This window comes from Tyto alba, unplaced genomic scaffold, assembly GCF_018691265.1.
Source record: "Tyto alba isolate M040663 unplaced genomic scaffold, T.alba_DEE_v4.0 Super-Scaffold_49, whole genome shotgun sequence".
Lineage (NCBI taxonomy): Eukaryota > Metazoa > Chordata > Aves > Strigiformes > Tytonidae > Tyto > Tyto alba.
Window position 1 is genome coordinate 947,610 of NW_024881325.1, and position 19,383 is coordinate 966,992.

The window sequence follows — 19,383 nt, forward strand, 5'->3', positions numbered from 1 at the left end:
TATCTTTCTGTGAAATAAAGTGTAGTCTTGGATCTGAATATTAAATGTTATATCTAACTAGGATTGAGATGTATAGCTGCATTTACACTGATGGGAGAGTCAGCATGACTTGTCCGGCATGAAGTGGAACCCAAACTGTGAAATCCTAAATCATGAAATCTTTTCACAGGAAAAAAGGGTAATATACTGATCAACAGTAGCATTTTTTTTACCTACTGCTTAAAGCACCTTACCTTTATTTCAGGGATTCCATCATAGTGTGCTGCATAAACTCATGCACAAGCATGTTTGCTGGCTTTGTTATCTTCTCCATTGTTGGATTCATGGCTAATGTCACCAAGAGGCCTATTGCAGATGTTGCAGCATCAGGTATCCAGTATATTTTTCTCTAAGTTGTTCAGTGGCATCAGTTATTTTTTGCTTGTACGTTGTATCCAACTGCTTCATGTAATTGTTCAAAATCCCCCCTTCAAAACGTTCCTCGGCTCCCTGTCATTTCAGTCGCCCTTACTGGTTGCAAAAGGCAGAGTATTGTCTCAAACCTCTCAAGGCAGCACCAGCAAAATCATTTCACGTGGAGTAGACTGTCTGCCTGCCTGCCTGCCTAGTGCTCTCAAACCTTCAGTGTGGAGAGTGGTCGGCCAGAGACTCATCTTGGGCTGACTCAACGAATACTACTGAGTACTACTTGCAGGGAAAGCATTTGCAAGAGGTGGCAGCACAGATAGCTGCTTCAGTGCCTAGCTGTAACATCAGATTATGAGCTTCTTGCTACTGAAATTCTTGAAAGCAAACGGAAAGGAGGAATGATTGTCATTAGGTTTCCAGAGTCTATATTCCCACATTCGGTTAGGTTTTAAAATTCCTTTTACTGTTTCTTGAGGTTAAGCCCTTTGAAGCAGATCCATTTGTCACCTGTTCAGACCAACAGCCAGTTGTATGGGACCCTTTATGATGAAAGTCATTTTACTTAGGGCGGTAAGATGTCCATGGAAGAATTCTGCTATTCTTTGCAGTTCCTTGTGTGTCTTCCAGATGAAAAAGCTGAAAGAAGCAGGGCAGATGGTTGCCCTAACACAGCTGGTATACTAGATATTCATTTAGCAGTTCTGGCCACAGGGAGGGATCTGCTAACTGAAAGCTTGGTTGGAAGGCACTGGTGAACAAAATATGTCTTGCTGTACTAACAAACATATTCCATTGATGAAATATTTCCTTAGTTAGAAAAGTAGGGAATTTAAGCCCTAAAAATAATCTTCAGTAAGCTACACATACAAAGAAATTAGGAAAATAATTATGAAGGCATACATTTTTGTCAAAAAATGCTCTGGAAAGTCAGTGGTGTGTGAAATAAGCTTCTTGGATTTATATATTTGATCCAGATATAACTATAGAGAGACTATACCTGCAAGCAGAACAATATTTTTATATCATATTTAGCTCTTAAATACACTTAAAGGTAACTAAGATAATAGACTTCTGAAAGATGCACGTGACCTCCTGCGGCCACTAATTGCAAAGGATGTTTGGAAATTTGACCTTTTAATTAAAGCTTCTATTTCTCCTAGCAAGCTCAGAAACTGTTGCTTTATTTTAGCATCATGAGACACGTTGTTTTGCAATCTCTTACACAGCCTTGTAAAACAAACAATATTATGAGAAGCTGTAGCTGCATTTTGGTGGAATGTGTGTGTAACAGAGTAAAATTAAGAACCTATTTATCTTAAGTTTATTTTGCTTTTACTACTGCCGCTTGGAAGGCTTTCCAATCCTATCTGCTATTGCTACCATATAATTGTTTCAAAATCCGCATTGCGTTTACTTTGACAATTCAGGTGTCTAATGCTAATCCTTGCTTCACTGGTTTGAAAGCTATATACGTCCAACCAGTTGTCACAGACAGATTTACTTTTAATGAAAACTGAAAAATCAGATGCCTCCTTTCAGGTGAAGCACATTGATTTTATTTCTGTGGTTATTTAGTTTGCTATAGGGTTCCCTCTTAACCTGACATCAGCTGGCTTCCAGCTATGCTATGACAACAAAAAGAGCTCCTTTTTTAATAAGAACTTACAATCTGCTTCCAACACTATGCCCCCCATCAGCAGCTAGTAGGAACACAAATGAAAAGGTTTGCCTGCTCACAACTGCATAGTTTATTAAAATGTGTATTTTAAGATAGTTAATGGAATGGAATAGCAAATGGGAATGGTATAAATGCTGGGAAACATCTTCTCCATTTCTGAGATGTCTCTGTTTCCCTTCTGAACTACCTGGTGCAAAGTAGAATATTACAGATAGCAATAACTACTTGAGAGGGAAAGAAAGCAGATCAGTGCCTGAAGATGTAATCCTAGCCAAGGTTAACATCCTGTCTTTGCTATACAAAAGCATCTCTCCGGAGCAGCTTCTATATTTTCTGTATTAGGGGCACCTAGTATTTTGCTTGCTTGCTTGCTGGGTTTTGGGGTGGTTTTGTTTTGTTTTGGTTTGGTTGATTCATTTTAAAAGCAAGATGCGTGCAATGACTTCTTGGTCAGTGAACACTTATTAAGCTGAAATCCCTGGTCAGATGCTGCATCCATGACTGAGTCATTCAAATATACCTAAAGCCTATGCGTCAACAGGAGCAAATAATCACAACACCAAATCAATCACATTGACATTTTCTCTCCTGTTTCTCCTACCAGGCCCTGGACTGGCATTTCTAGCTTATCCAGAAGCAGTGACACAGTTACCAATTTCTCCTTTGTGGGCAATACTCTTCTTCTCCATGTTGCTTATGCTCGGAATTGACAGTCAGGTAAAACTAGTGTAAAAATTAATAATGAAGACAATTTGTATGCAACTGTATGGTATAAGGTTGGCCTCTCTCTGTGCATTCTGCACTGCCAGCCTGGGATAGCGAAAAACTGATACTAAGACACTTTCACTTTTTTATGAACTGTTGGAAGCATATGCAAAATGTGCAGAAAATTTATTCTGCAGACAAAGGGAACTTTCTTTGAGGTCTTAACCACTCAATCCCAATATTAAAAATACCTTTGCAGTGTTCGTTAATGTAGGAGACACCGGGACATGCTTTACAATATTTAGATCCCACAAATATTTCTGAAAGGCAACTTCAGAACTTACCACATGGAGCAAAAAGATGTAGCACACATTTCATTTTAAGCATATGAATGTCAGGAGCAAATTCAGGAGGCAGTAGGCTCATTACTGAGGACATTCTGTGTCTTAGTGTGTTCTGAAATCACTTCCTAAGGGTAAGAGTGGTTCTATAACTCTAAGCTAAGAGTTATAGATGGTATCTGACAACTGGAAATGAATGGGGAGGCACAACCTAGAGGTTTTGCAAATCCAAATAAAATATTCTCCAGGCTTACTGTCTAAATAATGAAATAATAAACTTATGCAATTATTTTTTAAAAAGTTTATTGAAAAATTAACAAAAAATTACACAGCGTGAGAAAAAGCACTTTACATGCTAGAAAAGACTATGTCCAATAAAAGCACTAATTAATCAGTAATAGTTTTAATACAGATAACTCTATTGTAAGCACTAAAGAAAGCACCTTGTCTTATTTTGCAAAGCATTCTTTGAGGACTTTGTCAGGAGAGTCCCTTCTGCCTGCTGAAATGTTTGGTCATTTGTATGAACACTCACAGGCAGATGTGTTAATCTACTTGCAGTCAGCTGCAGTTGTCAAACCGGCACCTAACAGTTATTAGCACAGTCCTCATAGCACGTAAAGGAACATGAGAATTAGTAGCTTAGTACTGTACTAGTCTTTCAGTAGAGAAAATCCATCATTTCTTGTAAATCCAAGTTGACTTCTGCCTGTGAACCAATATACAAAAAGACCAAGGGGGCATTTTATCCTGCAACATGAAAGGAAGCTGACAATTTGTTTTCTACTTCTTTGTTTTTCAGTAAGCTTCAGGCTTGACATTAAAGCCTATTGCTCAATCGGGGGGCAAACTACTGTAAAATTAATTGGGTCAAAAATATTCTTGAAAGAACTTGTCTCTAGGCAACTAACAGCTGAGGAAGGTAGTCTAATATTATTAAAAAGAATATATATCTACTGGCTGTCATGTTTTCTTTATTTTCTGTCTATCAGAAACATTTTGTAAGCTATAATTTATAGGAACCGTAACTACTGGTTAAATTCTGATTGCACTGCTGGGAATTAATAAAACTTTACATACATTCTGTTTTGCACTATTTCAGCCATTGTTATGATAACATTATTCTGAATATAGAAAAAAAATCTGAAGTATGGCCATGCTATTTGGAGGACCACATCCTCAGCAAAACTCTTTCCTGGGGATACAAAAAAATATTTGATTTATTACATATGAGAATCAATCTTGTGTCCTTAACCTTCACCATGATGCACTAAACTGATTAGACCATTGGCTTTCATGTATGTGAGTAAATCATAGCAAGGAGCACTGTAAGTTTTTGAAGGATCTAGGGGTAACAGACTTCAGCTGTAGGTGTATCCTTTTCTATCACAAAACCAAGCACTTTAAGTTCATAAAGCACATGCTGTAGTTCCTAGTTTGGAATTTTGAGTGTTTTTCTAGCTGGAAAATATTTGCACAGATCTTTTCAGACAGAAATAAGGATATTCAAAGGCACTGCTTCCACTGAAGTCAAGTGAATTTTCATTTATCATTTAATGGATGCAGCCTTAGGCCAGTGATGGGTACTGTTGAAAACTCCTCCCCTAAATGTAATCTTGCTGCTGTAGTGCATTGCATTGCATTTTATTTCTAACTGTACTTACAGTTCTGCACCGTGGAAGGATTCATAACAGCTTTGGTGGATGAATTTCCGAAGTTGCTGCGCAATCGAAGAGAAATCTTCATTGCTGTTGTATGCATTGTTTCCTATCTGATAGGGCTGTCCAATATTACTCAGGTATGTTCTGTGGAAGAATGTGATCTTATGTCTCACATACAGCATCTGCTTTATTTCTCCCTTTTCCTGCTCCAACCAGGAATCGTTGCAAACCACTGAAGTGGCAGGCGTCTACCATCAACACTATTTAAAGACTTAAGGCAGCAGACATTAACTTAGAAACGTAAAGTGCCTGTAGTCTCTCAACACAGTTTGTCCTCCTTTATGGTTCAGATGACAAGAAAAGGCAGACTGCAGAGATGTGTATTACAGTCCAAGAAGTAGTAGCTGGGGATGTTCTCCATCGCTTCCTGTGATCTACTAGATGGAAAATTATTTCAGGGAAATGATTGAATTATTGAGCAAAAAGGAGAAAAGTGAAATTAAACCATTTAATTGAATTCTAGCAGTAATCTATTTTTTGTCTGTATTGACCTCAAGCATTAAAAGACTTTAACCTGTTAATTTTAATTAATTTATATTATGTCCCTATCTTATACGCCACTGTTAGTTTGTAGCTTGCATTTTGATCTGTCTTGAAATTGGAGTCCTTACTATGTCTTTTAACACTTCCTCCTTGTATCTTTTAGGGTGGAATCTATGTGTTTAAGCTTTTTGACTACTACTCTGCCAGTGGAATGAGTCTCTTGTTCCTTGTATTCTTTGAGTGCATCTCGATATCCTGGTGCTATGGTAAACAATATACTTTTATTTTTTTCATAAGTTTTACACATCATAAGGGTACTTCACCTACTGATTTGTTCTTTTGTGTGTGCACATGCTGAGGGTGGAACTGAAATTTGCCTTGTTTTATATGCATATCATTCCACTGAGGACTCAAAGTTGGCTTGTTGGCTCTTTAAAACATTCTGTGTATAAGCCTGGAAATCATTAGATGCTAAGTGTTTCAGAAATACTAAATAGGTGACACCTTCCTGTCTTTTTTCCGTTCCCCTTCCTTGGAAAGCCTGGATATTCAAAGGTGTTAGGTACTGCTGTTCTCAACATCATGACTTAAGTCTGTTGGACTTCGTAATGTTTTGTTTCCATCAATGACTCTGTCACTCTAGGATCTTGCAGTGAGATCCAGGCTCCTTGGTCAGTTGTGTCTTACATAACTGCCTTAAAATATCCAGAAGTCTGGACTAGCGGGCTCTGGGTATAAAGGTTAAAGAATACATATCATATTCTTGCCAGAGTATTTGTGCATTTGACCTTAGTTCTGTGTTAGCTAGTCCAAAGACCTACTCCCATGATTACGGAGGCATTTCAACTTATATTACAAAATTGATCCAGAGCTAGATAACTGGAGTCTTTCTGCTGTCTTTTAATGGGCTTAAGAGGATGGAACAGCATTTTATAGGGGAGAGATACTGCATATGAATCCCGCAAATGTGAATGGAAAAATACACCAGCTAAATAATGAAGAAATCAAAGTTACAAAGAATGATAGACATACCTTTTAGAAGATGATGGGGTGCTGGTAGGTAACAGCAGCAGCAGAAGGGCTACTGCTTGTTTTCATTTGCAGTTCAGCATGTACATGGTACACATACATCCAAACAGTGAAGCCGGTTAATGTTAGAATGGTTTGGGGTTGTTTTTGATTTTGGTTGGTTGGTTGGTTGTGGTTTTTTAATTTAATTTGTAAAATATCGTTCTAAATCTCTTGCTCAAATAAGATTTAGAGTTGAAATTAACCAAGGGCGTTTGCATCTGACTTTCAGATGTGCAGACCTTCTCAGACTCTGCATGGGAATAAGTTTGCTAGTTGCTAATTAATTAATTTTATGGAGAAGAATGAGAGCAAATGATTCATAGTGCATTTGAGTTTGTTCATTTCTTTCCCTTTCAGATAGGTGAAAAGTTATGTTGCAGTCTATATAGGGCTTCCAAATATACTTCATCATTTATCACTGTGTCTCTCAAAACCATTGATCTTCCAATTGAATTGATTATCTGATATGTTTCTATACTGTTTCTTATTTCTATATTTAGGTGTTAATAGATTTTATGACAACATCCAAGAGATGGTGGGATACAGACCCTGCATCTGGTGGAAACTCTGCTGGTCCTTTTTCACTCCTATCATTGTGGCAGTAAGGAACAAACTTTTATTATATGATTCAAGGGATGTACATGAGGTGGCCTATGTACTACAGTGTTGTTAATGCCACCCCCACAGGTTCATATTAACTATGACCTTGTTCCTTTTTTAAGGATTTGAATAATTCCATTGAAGGCAATAAACAAAACCAGGTGTCATTAGAGGAAGCCCGTGCCCCGAGAAAAACCTTGCTCAATTTCAAAATTTATGTTAGTCCTCTGGAAATGGTAACTAGTCAAGAGTTTGACTGGCAGAGGTAGAAAACTGTAAGAAACAAATTTTGACGGTTTCCTGTATTCCTAAATAAAATTTAGCAATCTGTCTGAAGTCTAAATTTTCCATATACAGAAAAATGCCAAGTCTGTAAACTGAATTCCTTCACAGTCACTATTCTGGTAACAGACTAGGATTATAAACTGATATTGTTCTCTCATGGGATTCTGTGGCATATATTACCCAGTTTATAGTGCATTGCTACCATGGTTTTTGGCAAACCTTGCAAGGATTTTGTGCACTGGAAACCCTAGTATAGTCTTTTCCTGACTCTAAATTTTATTCAGTTAAGCCCATACGGTACATTTTGAAATAATAAGCTAAATTGACTAGACATAATGTAGTCAACTCAGATGCAATATAAAAAATTGTTATCAAGTAGACACTACTACACATGACAATACTTCACTCTCTGATACTCCCATATAGGTAGTCATGGAAGAGCAAAGAATGAACATTAGAGGGGCACAGAAATGTGTTTATATTGAGGGTTCCTTGATTAATCTCTACCCCAATGAAGCCAGATTTAATTTTTCTGAAAATTAGTGTTCAGGAAGGCACAAAAAAGTGTAGGTTGTTTATTTTACTGGTATAGTAGGAAGATGGCCAACACTGTATGTAAAACTTATGATTTCTCCTGTCTTGTAAAATCTTCAGCAGAATTTGTTGTCCAGTGCAAGTTCAGAGGTGGTGATGATGGGCTAATAAAATCTGCCTCTCCGCATTCTCCTCTCTGGGAATATGTTCTGTACAAGGCCTGAACCTGGGATCAGAATGAGCTTTCTTCTTTGCTGGTTCAGTTTAGCAGCTGTCCCTGATGCAGGCTGTTTTAGACATTTGAAACAGACCAGGATAGGAGTCTTCCTTGGGAACTTAAAAGGAAAAATACCATGTTTCCAGGTCATTTGTTTGGAAACAACACAAAAGCAACCCACAAGTGCTGCTGATCAATGGTCCAGTACATATGTGTATGCAGGTATTAGTCCCCAGGACCCCCATCTTTCCCGATAGCCCCCTTCCCTCTGATTTTGTGCAGGTTACCTGAGGACCTTACTAGTCTAGTACCAGTAGATTCCCTGTACCAGCATACCTGGATATTCTGAGATGCAGGTTATGTATGTGAGAATACGATGTTAACTTGAAACATTAAGACTAATTTTGGTAAGAAGCTTCTAGGAGAAAATATCTCCTTGTCTATTGTTGTTGAAAAATTCAAAGTGGTTTTTGAATTTCATAGGATAAGATCTGTTATACAGACAAATCTGTATCTACTTAGGGAACTGCAGGCTCCATTCTGACTGCCCTCCTTTTCCATTACAAGTTTGTTCAGAGGATCTTGACCGATATCAAAGCCTCTGGGTGAAGCACTCTTAGGTATTGATATTAGAGAGGTCAGTGCAAAGCCAGGCTTTAAAGAACATTTCTTATTCAGAGCCTCTAGAATTCTGCTGCTGACCAGTACAGGAGAGCTGTACTGATACTATTCAAATAAGAAAGCTAGTGGAAACAAACAACTTCACAATTTCGGAATTACAGTTCTATTATTTACACGTTCCCACACTAGAGATTAAGCTAGCAGGAAAACAATCAGTGCAGTGGGCTGATATTTGCCTGTTTTCTGCAACCTCCATCTGGAAGACTGCCCTGCAGGCCCCGCCCACAAGCCAGGGCCCAGCAGCCACCACCAGGGACCAAAGGAACCCTTTCGTCCTTGCCTGGATGTAAAGACAGGCTTGAGGTCCAAGTCAATCCAAAAAACCTCTTGAACACAGAACACTCTGGAAATCTCATCCAAACCTTCTTTTCTGCTCTATTTTTGCAGGGAGTATTTATCTTCAGTGCTGTCCAAATGACTCCACTCACAATGGGAAGTTACGTTTTCCCAAAATGGGGCCAAGGAGTTGGCTGGTTCATGGCTCTGTCTTCTATGGTGCTGATACCAGGCTATATGGCATATATGTTTCTAACCCTGAAAGGCTCCTTAAAACAGGTAAGTCTCTCTTTTTCCTGACTGTGTGACTTCATCTTGTGAGACCTGCGCACACTGATAAAAGATTGCTGGGCAGTTATTTTCTACTATATTGTTCCCGTAGGCTCGCTTGCTCAGCCCAGTTCAGTGCGTCGAACTGAAAAACATAAAAGCAAGTACCAAACAGACAAAAGACAAGACAGTGTCTGTAAAACCTGTTGTTGAACATAATGCACTGCAGTAAATGCAGGCCTTATCTCTGGGCTTTGACAGTTCCAGACACTTTGCACCCCAGCTCCTTACACAAAGTAGCGCTTTACAAAATATGTAAAGTTGTCCTTATTAACACAAGACATATCAAGGCAGGTGATGCTCTAAGGAACTGAAATCAAACTCTTGGGATTAAACCCACGTAACTCTTGGTTTCCATGAGTGCTCACATCGACCCTATTTAGCATCTCCCTGCAATGCAATCTAAGATTTGAGTCCCTGGTCTGCATTACACTCGTTCTAAGTTACAACAGCTGCCTTGTTCTGCTGCAGCTGAGGGAAAGTATGTAAAATCTTGGGAGCGTATTTTATGATTGTGCTGCACTTCCATTTAGTCTTTATTTAAGGGACTTCTGTGGACAGTTACTTCATGAAGAACATTAGAGGCCTTTTTCTCATTGCACTGTGCTCTTACCCTCTCCCTGATTCCTTATTCCATTTGTTAAAAGATCATACGTCCCATGTGAGAGAGGCACTGTATGATTCAAATCTGCTTTAAATTTCTCAGAGAAATGCTATTAAAGGGGTGTGAAATGTTAATAAGGTTATTTCCCAGCACGCTGTTCAGTGATCACGTGCAATTGCCATACTTAACTTTTTAAATCTGGCTGCTCCCTCTCCAACCAGTAATATTGTCTGCGTAACAGAATATATAAGTATACTTATAAAACCACAGTAAAAGTTCCTCATCTTGCTGTGGATTAAGGTCTCATTTTTGAAAGCATTGACAGATGATCATTAGATAATAGAAGGAGCCTACAGCACTCACAGGCTGTGGTGATCAAAACTAGGCTCTCGATAGGAATGTGAGCTAGGCATATAAGCTTAATGAATGGAGAACACAAAAGGACTAGGAAAGACAGAGTAGAAATAAAGCAATCTTAAATTCTACTTTAGCTGTTGTACCTTGGGAGGGAGTAGCTCCCAGAAGCTGCAGCCAGTGCCCTCTAGTCCCTTCCACTCCCTGGGGAGGTCACCATCCTGTCTGAGATCCAGCGTCGGGTCCGAGCTGCCCACTGCAGGCGTGCGGCATCTCTGCTTGACCCCTGGGCTCGCAGCACTCCCTCGCTGCACTCTCTCCTCAGTTCTTTTCCCTAGCCATGCTCTGTTGTTAACGCCTGGTGGCATATAGCATTTTGCATGTGGTCCTTCAACTCCTCCTGTCCTGTTCAGAACACACCTAAAACTGTTTTTAGCATACGTGACTTACTGCCTTTTTGGTCCCTTGGGCAACACAGAATTTTTTGGTTTAGCTCTAATGCCTAGGTAGAAGTGTTTAGGGTTGCCATTAAAAAAGAAAAAAAATTGAGCTTAGAAACAGGATTTTTGACTGCCTTAGATTTATTGCGGTTCTTTAAACAGCGCATCCAAGTAATGATTCAGCCAAGTGAAGACATCACTCATCCCGAAAACGGGCCCGACCAGGCCCAACAGAGCAACTCTGCAAACAAAGAAGCCTACATCTAAACTCGTGTATTGTAAACGTACCGATACTACTCCAGAAAAACAAAAAATATGGTTGAATATGACCACAAATTTATGTCCGAGAATATAATTACCTACCTCTAGTGGCAAAAAAAAAAAAAAAGAAAAAAAAAAAAGAAAAAAAGGTCATCTCCACTATAAGGGAATCGCCATGGGTATGATCCAACCATTGTGCGAGCTCAGATGTTGACAGTGTTTTGTGTTCTCTGGCAATCCACAGACTGTTAATGTTTTTATCCTTCCACAATAACAGTTGCATATCTTGGAATTTGTAAATTGATGTGCCAAGACCTTTTTAATCTACCTTTTAGCACGACTATTTGAAGTTTTGTGCTGCTGATTTTTAGTAGTTTATCAATATTTCTTACCGCTGAATCCCAAGACTGTTATTTCTGACTTTGCAGAAGTAAAATTAAGTTTGGAATTGTTTTGTACAAAAGAATGAAGTATTTTGTAAACAAGTGAAGAAAGTCTGCCCTTAAAATTTGTTCTAGGCGAGGCCATTTGAGGGGGAAGAGAGACTTCTTCAAATAACAGTAGACACGGTCTTTATAAACATTCCTAGCACAAATTGTTATATGGCTCTTTGTGGCAATACAGTGTAGACCGGCTGTAAATGCTCTCTGTACTTAGCCTTTCAGGATAACTTTCAAATAAGAGCGTAAATTTCTTTGACAATACATATATTATTTCTTATAAAAATAACATATCTCTGTGAATCAATGCAACATGAATCGCAGATGTTAGAGGCAAAAAATACTCCTCTTTTAGCAAAATGAGAAGTAACATCCAAGAGCTCTTAAAGATTCCCGGGAGTAAAAGAAATACAAAGTATTTGCAGTTCAAGCTCAGAGTACTTGAGCTTTTATTATGCTGTTGTTATTCTACTATTACTGCATTGCCACCAAAATATAAACCAAAACAATGGCTCGAAGATTGAAGCTTATCCTTGTAGTTCTAATTTAAGGTTTAAACTGTTCTTTTAAATCTGATAAAGGACTTTAACAGTTTCGAATGAGCAAATTACAAAATATGGATCATTAGCACTTTGAAAACAGTTTTATTTTTATTTACATATTATTTGTGGTGATGAAGGCTTGAGGGAAATCTATTTCAATACTCTAAGAATCTCCACTCTGGGCTCAGTCTGCATTTGCCACGTAGCTAGAAAGCCCCTTCAGCTCATGGAAGTTTTCCCTGGGTGGAAAATGCAGTGGTTAGCCCTGGACGGTATTTCGTTTGGCAGCTATATGACAGACACAAAGGATTATGGAAAATGCAGTAGTTGATGTTTGATTGTAAATGACTGTGACAGAACTGTGCAATGAAACATGCTTTTCAGCAAATTTTTGTGCAACGTACAATGTTAGATAGCACAATTTATGTAGAACTACTACGTGAAAAACATGTTAACTGTGAATGTTGGGTTTTTCGTTGTTTTTGTCTGAAGGTGACAAACATGTTCTTGCAATAAGGTATTATTCTCAGAATGTCAAGCACATTATTGTAGAAATAATATATATATAATATACATGTATCTCAAACTACATCATGAAATCTCAGAGTATATTTGGTAGATTCTAAACTGTTTCATACATAGATCAACTGTAAAATATTGAGATCTAAGTTACATCCTAAGCAGCTATAGCTGAAATGCAAAAGTCCTGTAAGTCTTTGGGATTTAGAGGAAACCCATACATCCTACACAAACATTATACATGATACATACACATTATAATTGTGAATTTCATTAGACTAAGGATAAAATTCCAACTTTCTCTTTATTGTTTAATGTAATCAAGTCCCATGTTGTTCTAAGAAAAATGCAGTATTTAATGTTTGATTGTAAACAATTATGACAGATGTTTGACAGACCTGCTCTTTAGCAAAAAGCTGTACAAACGTATCATATAGCACAAAATAGTGATGTAGAACTACTGTGTGTAAACTGTGAATAGCTGTATCTTTTTTGTAGTACTTGCCCTGGAAAAAAAAAAATATTGTATGATCATATATGCTTTTTGCAATAAGGAAATATCTGAACACCAAGCAAATCTATCTCTATATAAAAATATATATGTAATATATACATATTCAAAAGTATATACAGAGCCTGTTTAAAAGAGTACAGTATTATTTAGTAAATTGCAACCTGTTCTATGGACCAAATGTAAAATATTTATAAATTAAGATGCATTTTAAATGTCTATAAATGGTGTCATAATTAAAGCACGATTGTTATGTAAGTTTCCAAGAGTTTAGAGGAAAAGGAATAAAGGTTATATTATACATTAAATTCAGGATTTTGCAGTCTTTCATTGGACAAAACCAGCTTGTTAGTTTCTGTGAAGCAAGTTCTGAATGTTTCAGGTATTTATACAGAGACATAAAAATAGATCCTTTAAGTATGAAAACGCTGTATCGCACTTGTGACGGGTAGAATTAATCCATACAGCTCTTTCTGTAATTTAGTTACTAGGTGCGTACGGAAAGCTTGAAAGGTGACAGCTAGTGGCCCTACCTGGCATCCTGCTGCTTTCCTACTCATGTAGGAAGACGGCAGACCCGGACCTCTGAGCAACCCTGGTGAAAGCCTGGAGTTTAAAATGAAACGTTCCTCGGGCACACTGCTGCTGCTGCTCTGGGGCACGAACTGCAGCACCTGCAGTCACTGATCTGTAAGGCGTCACCCAGGTGCCTACTGTCCCAGGCTGAGGCCAGCGGGCGGGGGGAACAGAGGCCTTACACTAAAGGGACAGATGGTGCATTCCTACCAAAACATCCTTGTTCTCTGCATCGGCTGCCGTTAAAGGGTGAGAAGCCATCAAGCAAGTTGCGCAGCAGTCTGTGCTACCTCTGCGTCTGTGCAGTACTGCCGAGGAGCTCAGTGCTCCTGCGCTCTGAATTTAATTATCTAACTGTAAAATTGGAGCAGGACATCACGCTGGGAAAGAGTCTAAGCAATTTAGAGAACGTGATTGGAATCGAAAATGCTCCTGATGGAAGCATCTAAAAATCATAGATGCCGAATTCAAAATGGTGACCTAGGAAAGGAGTGCTCAGTGTGCAAGTACAAGGTGAGGGCAGATCCTTCTGCTTTTAAAAAGGGCTGAGGAGGAGGGGCAGGAGCACGTAGGGAACATCAAAGATTGTTCTGGAAGCGGGGCAAGAAGCAACTTCGATGCTTTCGAAATACAGAGGAAAATTTAAACCGTCTTTAATGTTTAGTCTGTGGGCATTGTATTATGGCCCGCTGCTTTCACAGTATATTGTAAGAAAAAGGCTGGGAGTCACGTCTGAGAGAAGCTGACATGTTGTTTAGTGCTGGCTGGCTGGCCAGATGGCAGCACGAGCGTCAAAGGAGGGCTGAGGAGAAGGGACCTTGTTGAAGGATATTGCGTTAGTGCTGTGGTATTTCAGGTTCTCCTGGAGGAATTTTTCTCTTGCCGTGCTGCAGAAATCCCGACAGCAATTCAACAAGAAAAATGCAAATAAGGTCACTTCTTCCCTACAGGACTGCAGGATGCCCTGCGAGAAATCAATGTCCTTGCTCGGCAGGAGTATTAGTTCAGCTACATGTGCTTTTATTCTAAAATAACACTATGTTGCTTTTGGGGGGGTTATTTGTTTTAAGCCTGATCATTTCTGGTTTGTTCTGCTCAGGCCACACTAGCATTACCATTAACTACTGACATTACTTGACTCCCCCAGTCGGCTGGTTCTCGGGGGGGGCTGGGTTACAACCCCAAGGCATGGCTCCGCATTCAGGCGCAGGTCATCTCCCGCTACCGTAGCCTGGAAATCGGCACAGGGTGGCAGCTCCTGCCTGCCAACACCCCTTCACAGTCATAACCACGTTTGGCAGCCGCCACTGAACCCAGCTGGGAGCAGCAGAACTGGCTTGGGCTACATCCTTCGGACATTCACGGCTTGCTCCCTGCCACTTCGGGAGAGACTCTCAGGGACGAGGAGTCCGAAATCTGTTGTACAGCTGCCTACAACCACACACAGACAGACACAAAGAACAGAACAGCACAAACCCCTTATTTCCCAGGAACCTGAGCTGAGCAACTCCGAGCTAAGTGTGAGCTGCAGCAGCTGCCAACCAGCTGTAGCTGCTACCCTTATCTTCGTGTTTGTGAGTCTGCCAAGCTACCACCAGTTAACCAGTGTCACTGCTCCCTCCTCGGAGCCAGAAGGAAGGCACCAGGCTTCATATTCAAAAGGTTCTTTTTTTTACTTCCCCCCTCAGCCCTTTTTCCCTTTTTCCCCAGCTTCTCACGCCACTTAGGATCCTAAACTTCAGGGGGGAAAACCACCACCACCAAAACCAAAACCCCACCCCCCCTAAAAAAAAAAAAAAAACAACCAAGACAAAACCCCCCTACATGCTATATATATAAATACATGGCCAGTTATTCCTAGTGCCTAGCGATGGCCCTGAAGGCACAGTGGTAACTTCTGCCCTAACTTCTAGTCATTGTCTGTACCTTCGCTGCTTCTCCCTGCCCTCTCCCGGAGCCGCCGTGCCCGTGGCGTGGCTGGGAGGGGAGCGCCTGTAATTCGCTTCTCCCCGGGGCAGCCTGAGCAGCCCTTCAGCCCATGCGTGGGCAGGGAGTGGTGACAAGCAAGAACACCAGCAGCCACAATTACCATCATCACAAGTGGCACTCACTTAATAGAAAAATGTTTAAAATAAAACAGTTAAGGATGAGGTGGGAGGGAGGGGTTTACCCACATACAATTTTTCCTGTTTTTTTTGTTTTTTTTTTTTCTTTCACCAGTCTAAATCTGCCTTACTTCCTCTCTTCTTCCTATGAAGGTAAAAAAATAAAAATTAAATGGTGTAAAGTGAAACACAGTATTAGTTCCTCCATAGTGCTTAGTCTTCTTATGAAGCTGAGGTAAGTATTGCCACGGCTCGTGCCCGCCTCTACAAGTTGAGGCCAGACAATAATTCTGCAACACTTTCCTGCTGAAAAGTTCTGGACAATGAGCAATTTCCCCTCTATTTTCACAGAAATCCAATTAATTTTTATTGGAGCTGTATTGTTGCATTTTGTTCTATTCTTCTGACCAAAGAGGTAAGTCATCAACTCCAGAAGCCCTGCAGCTCACGTGCTGCCTGTCCGTGTGTCCTTCAGCAGGTTGGGTACAGCAAGGGAACCAATAACCCCCAACTGCCAACCCCTGTGCGTGTGGATGGACACGGCTGCACGCATGCACGTGTGCATACACACACGTGAGCGCAGCCCCACACCCCTTACCACTGCCGTCATTCAAGACTTGTCGCTATTTTAGAATTTAGGAATCGGTGAGGGAGAACTAACTTCCACTCTTTTGCAATTTCACAGCTGAATATTTTTTTCCCCAGGTTTGAAAATGGTCTCACATTAAATCCAGGGGCAAAGATTCAGTTATTATTTTTGAATAGCAAACAGGCTGAAATAATCCTGTGAGTTATTTGTGAGTCATAAGTACACGATGGTGCTAAATGTGCCCAACACTGCCTAAGAGGAGGACAGGATGGCTCGGGCATTGTCACAAGGACAAAAATTAATGCGTTTTGCCAGCAATGGTGCTTTAGGCATACTGGAATAGCTGCCTTACATGTCTTTGGATATAAGTAGCTGAGAAGTGTTTATAAACATTTTAAAGTAACAGCAGGTAGAAAATAGCTAAAATGTACACGTTAAATTTGTGTCTGGAGTCTCCTCTATGCTTTACCAAACTGGACGCCCACTTAGTGCTGGAAGGGGAATAAAACTGAATGGAATAAGTCTCTGCCTTATTACATTACACCAATGCACTTTCTGTTCATTATAATTATTTGAAAGCAACCTGGGAACATCTCAGCAAGTTTAACATTAAAAAGCCTAAGAGACTCGTTTTAGTCAAACAAAAAGGTTTTCCAGGCGTCACTGACACTATCATTTACTGGCAATACCATATGCAAAAGTACAGCTGCTTTCACATCCCAGCCCTCCCTGCAGATGAATAGCTATCCCCACACACAGTTGATTAAAATTACAGCCCATACACTCAGGACTCCGACCCCTGCTTGGCCACCTGCAGTAACGCCAGCTAAAAGCAGCAGCTCCTGACCAAGCAGCCACGCCAAACCAGCCACCCCCACGGTGCAGCACCCGGGGAGTTCAGCACCAATGCCCCCCCCGTGGCACGGCCTGGTTGTGCCCCAGGGGCCGGCGCTCCCAGGGCTGATTCCCCAAAACCAGCTGCAATTCCTGCTGCCGGGGCCGTACCTCCGGGCAACGTCCCGCGCATCTCCTCTGGAGCTCCACAAGCAAAATTTTTGTCCCAACACACTCAACTTTAGCAGAAGGAACCCACTAAATATTACCTGGTGTATATATATATAGCTATTTAATATTGTAGGAATGGAAATGGCTACCCTAGAATGACTGAGGAGCACGTTGATGAAGATCTTCTATGAGTAAAACGATAAATATCTCTCTGAATATAAGCCAGAGCATCAGGCTGTGTTAAGGAACTATTTCTAGGTCATTTCAGTTCACTGCATTGCACTGCAAATATTTCACTGAATGAATGACCAAAATAATCGAAACACTGGAGAGGAACACCAGCTCTCACTGCAGGTAACTAACGTTGCTCTAAGGGTGACGGCACTCAGTGGGTTTTGACCTGCTCTTTACCAGCTGTCCTACAGCAGCAACACACGCCCTTCACTGCTGATCTTTCCTCAGGCTTATTCTTAGTCTAGGGGGGAGAAGGGTGACCATTCCCAGCCTGGTTGCTCCTCCTGTTAGCAAGCTGTATCGTGACAGAACTAGCCTGCCAAGATCTGCTTCAGGATTACAAAATTAGACTCGGATTTTACTTAAAAACTACTCTACCTCAAACCTCCCACACTTAGAGTAAATGAATCCCTCCTTCTATTCCACTTGCCACTGAAGACACTGAGCTTCCAACAACCGACAATTGATCAGGTCCAATGTCCCACCTGAAATAAGAAAGTGCAAGCTGGGAACAAGCCAGAGAAGAAAGATTTGTTCTGTTCACTGTTACAGCTTACTTGTGGGCAAGGTCTGCGGGGGGATCACTGAAGAGTCATCAGTACACACAAACAGTGGAATTTGTGCTAACCAGGTAATTAGTCTATCATCTGTGTTGAACAGTTTCTCTTCTATTATTAACTTAATGAATAACCACCTCAGGTATGGCTTTAGCAGTAAATATTGTACTGCTCAATGGGCACTCTAAGGTTAAGTAAGATTGCCAGTAATTAAGACATGTCAACAACATGCACAAGATTTTATTTCTTCCAGTGTCTCAGGTCGGCTAAGCCCACGCTTGCCAGGTGGCTCTCGGGACAGCAACAAACCCAGCACCTGCTGCAGCCCATGGAAATACACTGACACACCAAACCCAACCTGGAACACGTTGATACTCTAACGCTCCACGGTGTTAACTTCGTGATTTATCTGATCAAATCAGCTCTATTCAGCCCTGTACAATAATTTTTCATTTCCAAAATGATGTATTAGAAAAGATAGTTCAAGGTTTCCAACTCTGATTGAATAAATGAGTGAACGAGATACTGGTAATCTCAAGAAGTAATTGAAATGCCAGCAAATGGTCCTTTCAAAATGAGAAAATAAAGGGAGGAAGGTCCCAATCAGCTAACAAATGAGTTAGCGAAGATTTATTACAAATCTGCAGTATCTATATTAATCTATTATACTAGACTTTTTTTCTTCTTTTTTTTTCACCTTTTTTGCACAGGTCAAAGTAAGGCAAAGAAAACTGGAGTGCACTGTGACAGGGATTCTGGCTTTAAAGCACTGTTTTATGGGACTGTTAGTTTGGGGTTTGAGGGGAAAATAGACATAGATTTGAATGTCTGCAATTGAATAGTAAAATGCAAGGTTATAAGCAAATGGTATAATAAAACAAGTCTAGAGAACATCAAGGTACCAATCTTTTGCTGTTGGAGAATGGTAATTGTAATCAGTTCCATCATTCAAAGTTATTCAACAGCCAGCATGAAACACTGTGTGTGTGTTACTGTAAAGCTTCTCACTTTCACAAAAAGCTTCCACAAATATGCTCAGAAATGTTTTTTTCTTAGTTCTTTACATACTAAGTGTTACTTCACATTCAGTATTTTAGGATATGTTATGTTTTTGGCTCATCCTTTCCCTTTGTATGTCACAGGCTTCTGCAGGGGTTTCTGGCATGCTTATTTTGTATTTCCACGTTCTGCTTTGATTTTCTTTATCTTATGAAACTAAATTCTCCAAGACTATGAAACTAGGACTAGTGGATGGGGCCTATTTTTATTTATTGCTACCTTTTGTGGAAACATTTCATTTCAAATTTTCCAAGATA

The 19,383-nt window shown here is 40.2% G+C and overlaps 1 protein-coding gene across 2 annotated transcripts in view; it reads left to right on the plus strand.

The window, feature by feature from the left end:
- The window catches only part of SLC6A1 (solute carrier family 6 member 1), a 63,211-nt gene extending 49,902 nt beyond the window's left edge, over window positions 1-13,309 (plus strand). For both annotated transcript variants that reach the window (XM_042807002.1, XM_042807001.1), the window contains exons 9-15: window positions 245-369; window positions 2,691-2,803; window positions 4,799-4,930; window positions 5,500-5,602; window positions 6,908-7,008; window positions 9,112-9,279; window positions 10,891-13,309. In XM_042807002.1, coding sequence (XP_042662936.1) covers window positions 245-369; window positions 2,691-2,803; window positions 4,799-4,930; window positions 5,500-5,602; window positions 6,908-7,008; window positions 9,112-9,279; window positions 10,891-10,995 — 847 coding nt within the window. In that variant the 3' untranslated portion in view covers window positions 10,996-13,309. The remainder of the gene's footprint in view (window positions 1-244; window positions 370-2,690; window positions 2,804-4,798; window positions 4,931-5,499; window positions 5,603-6,907; window positions 7,009-9,111; window positions 9,280-10,890) is intronic.
- The last annotated feature ends 6,074 nt before the right edge of the window (window positions 13,310-19,383 follow it).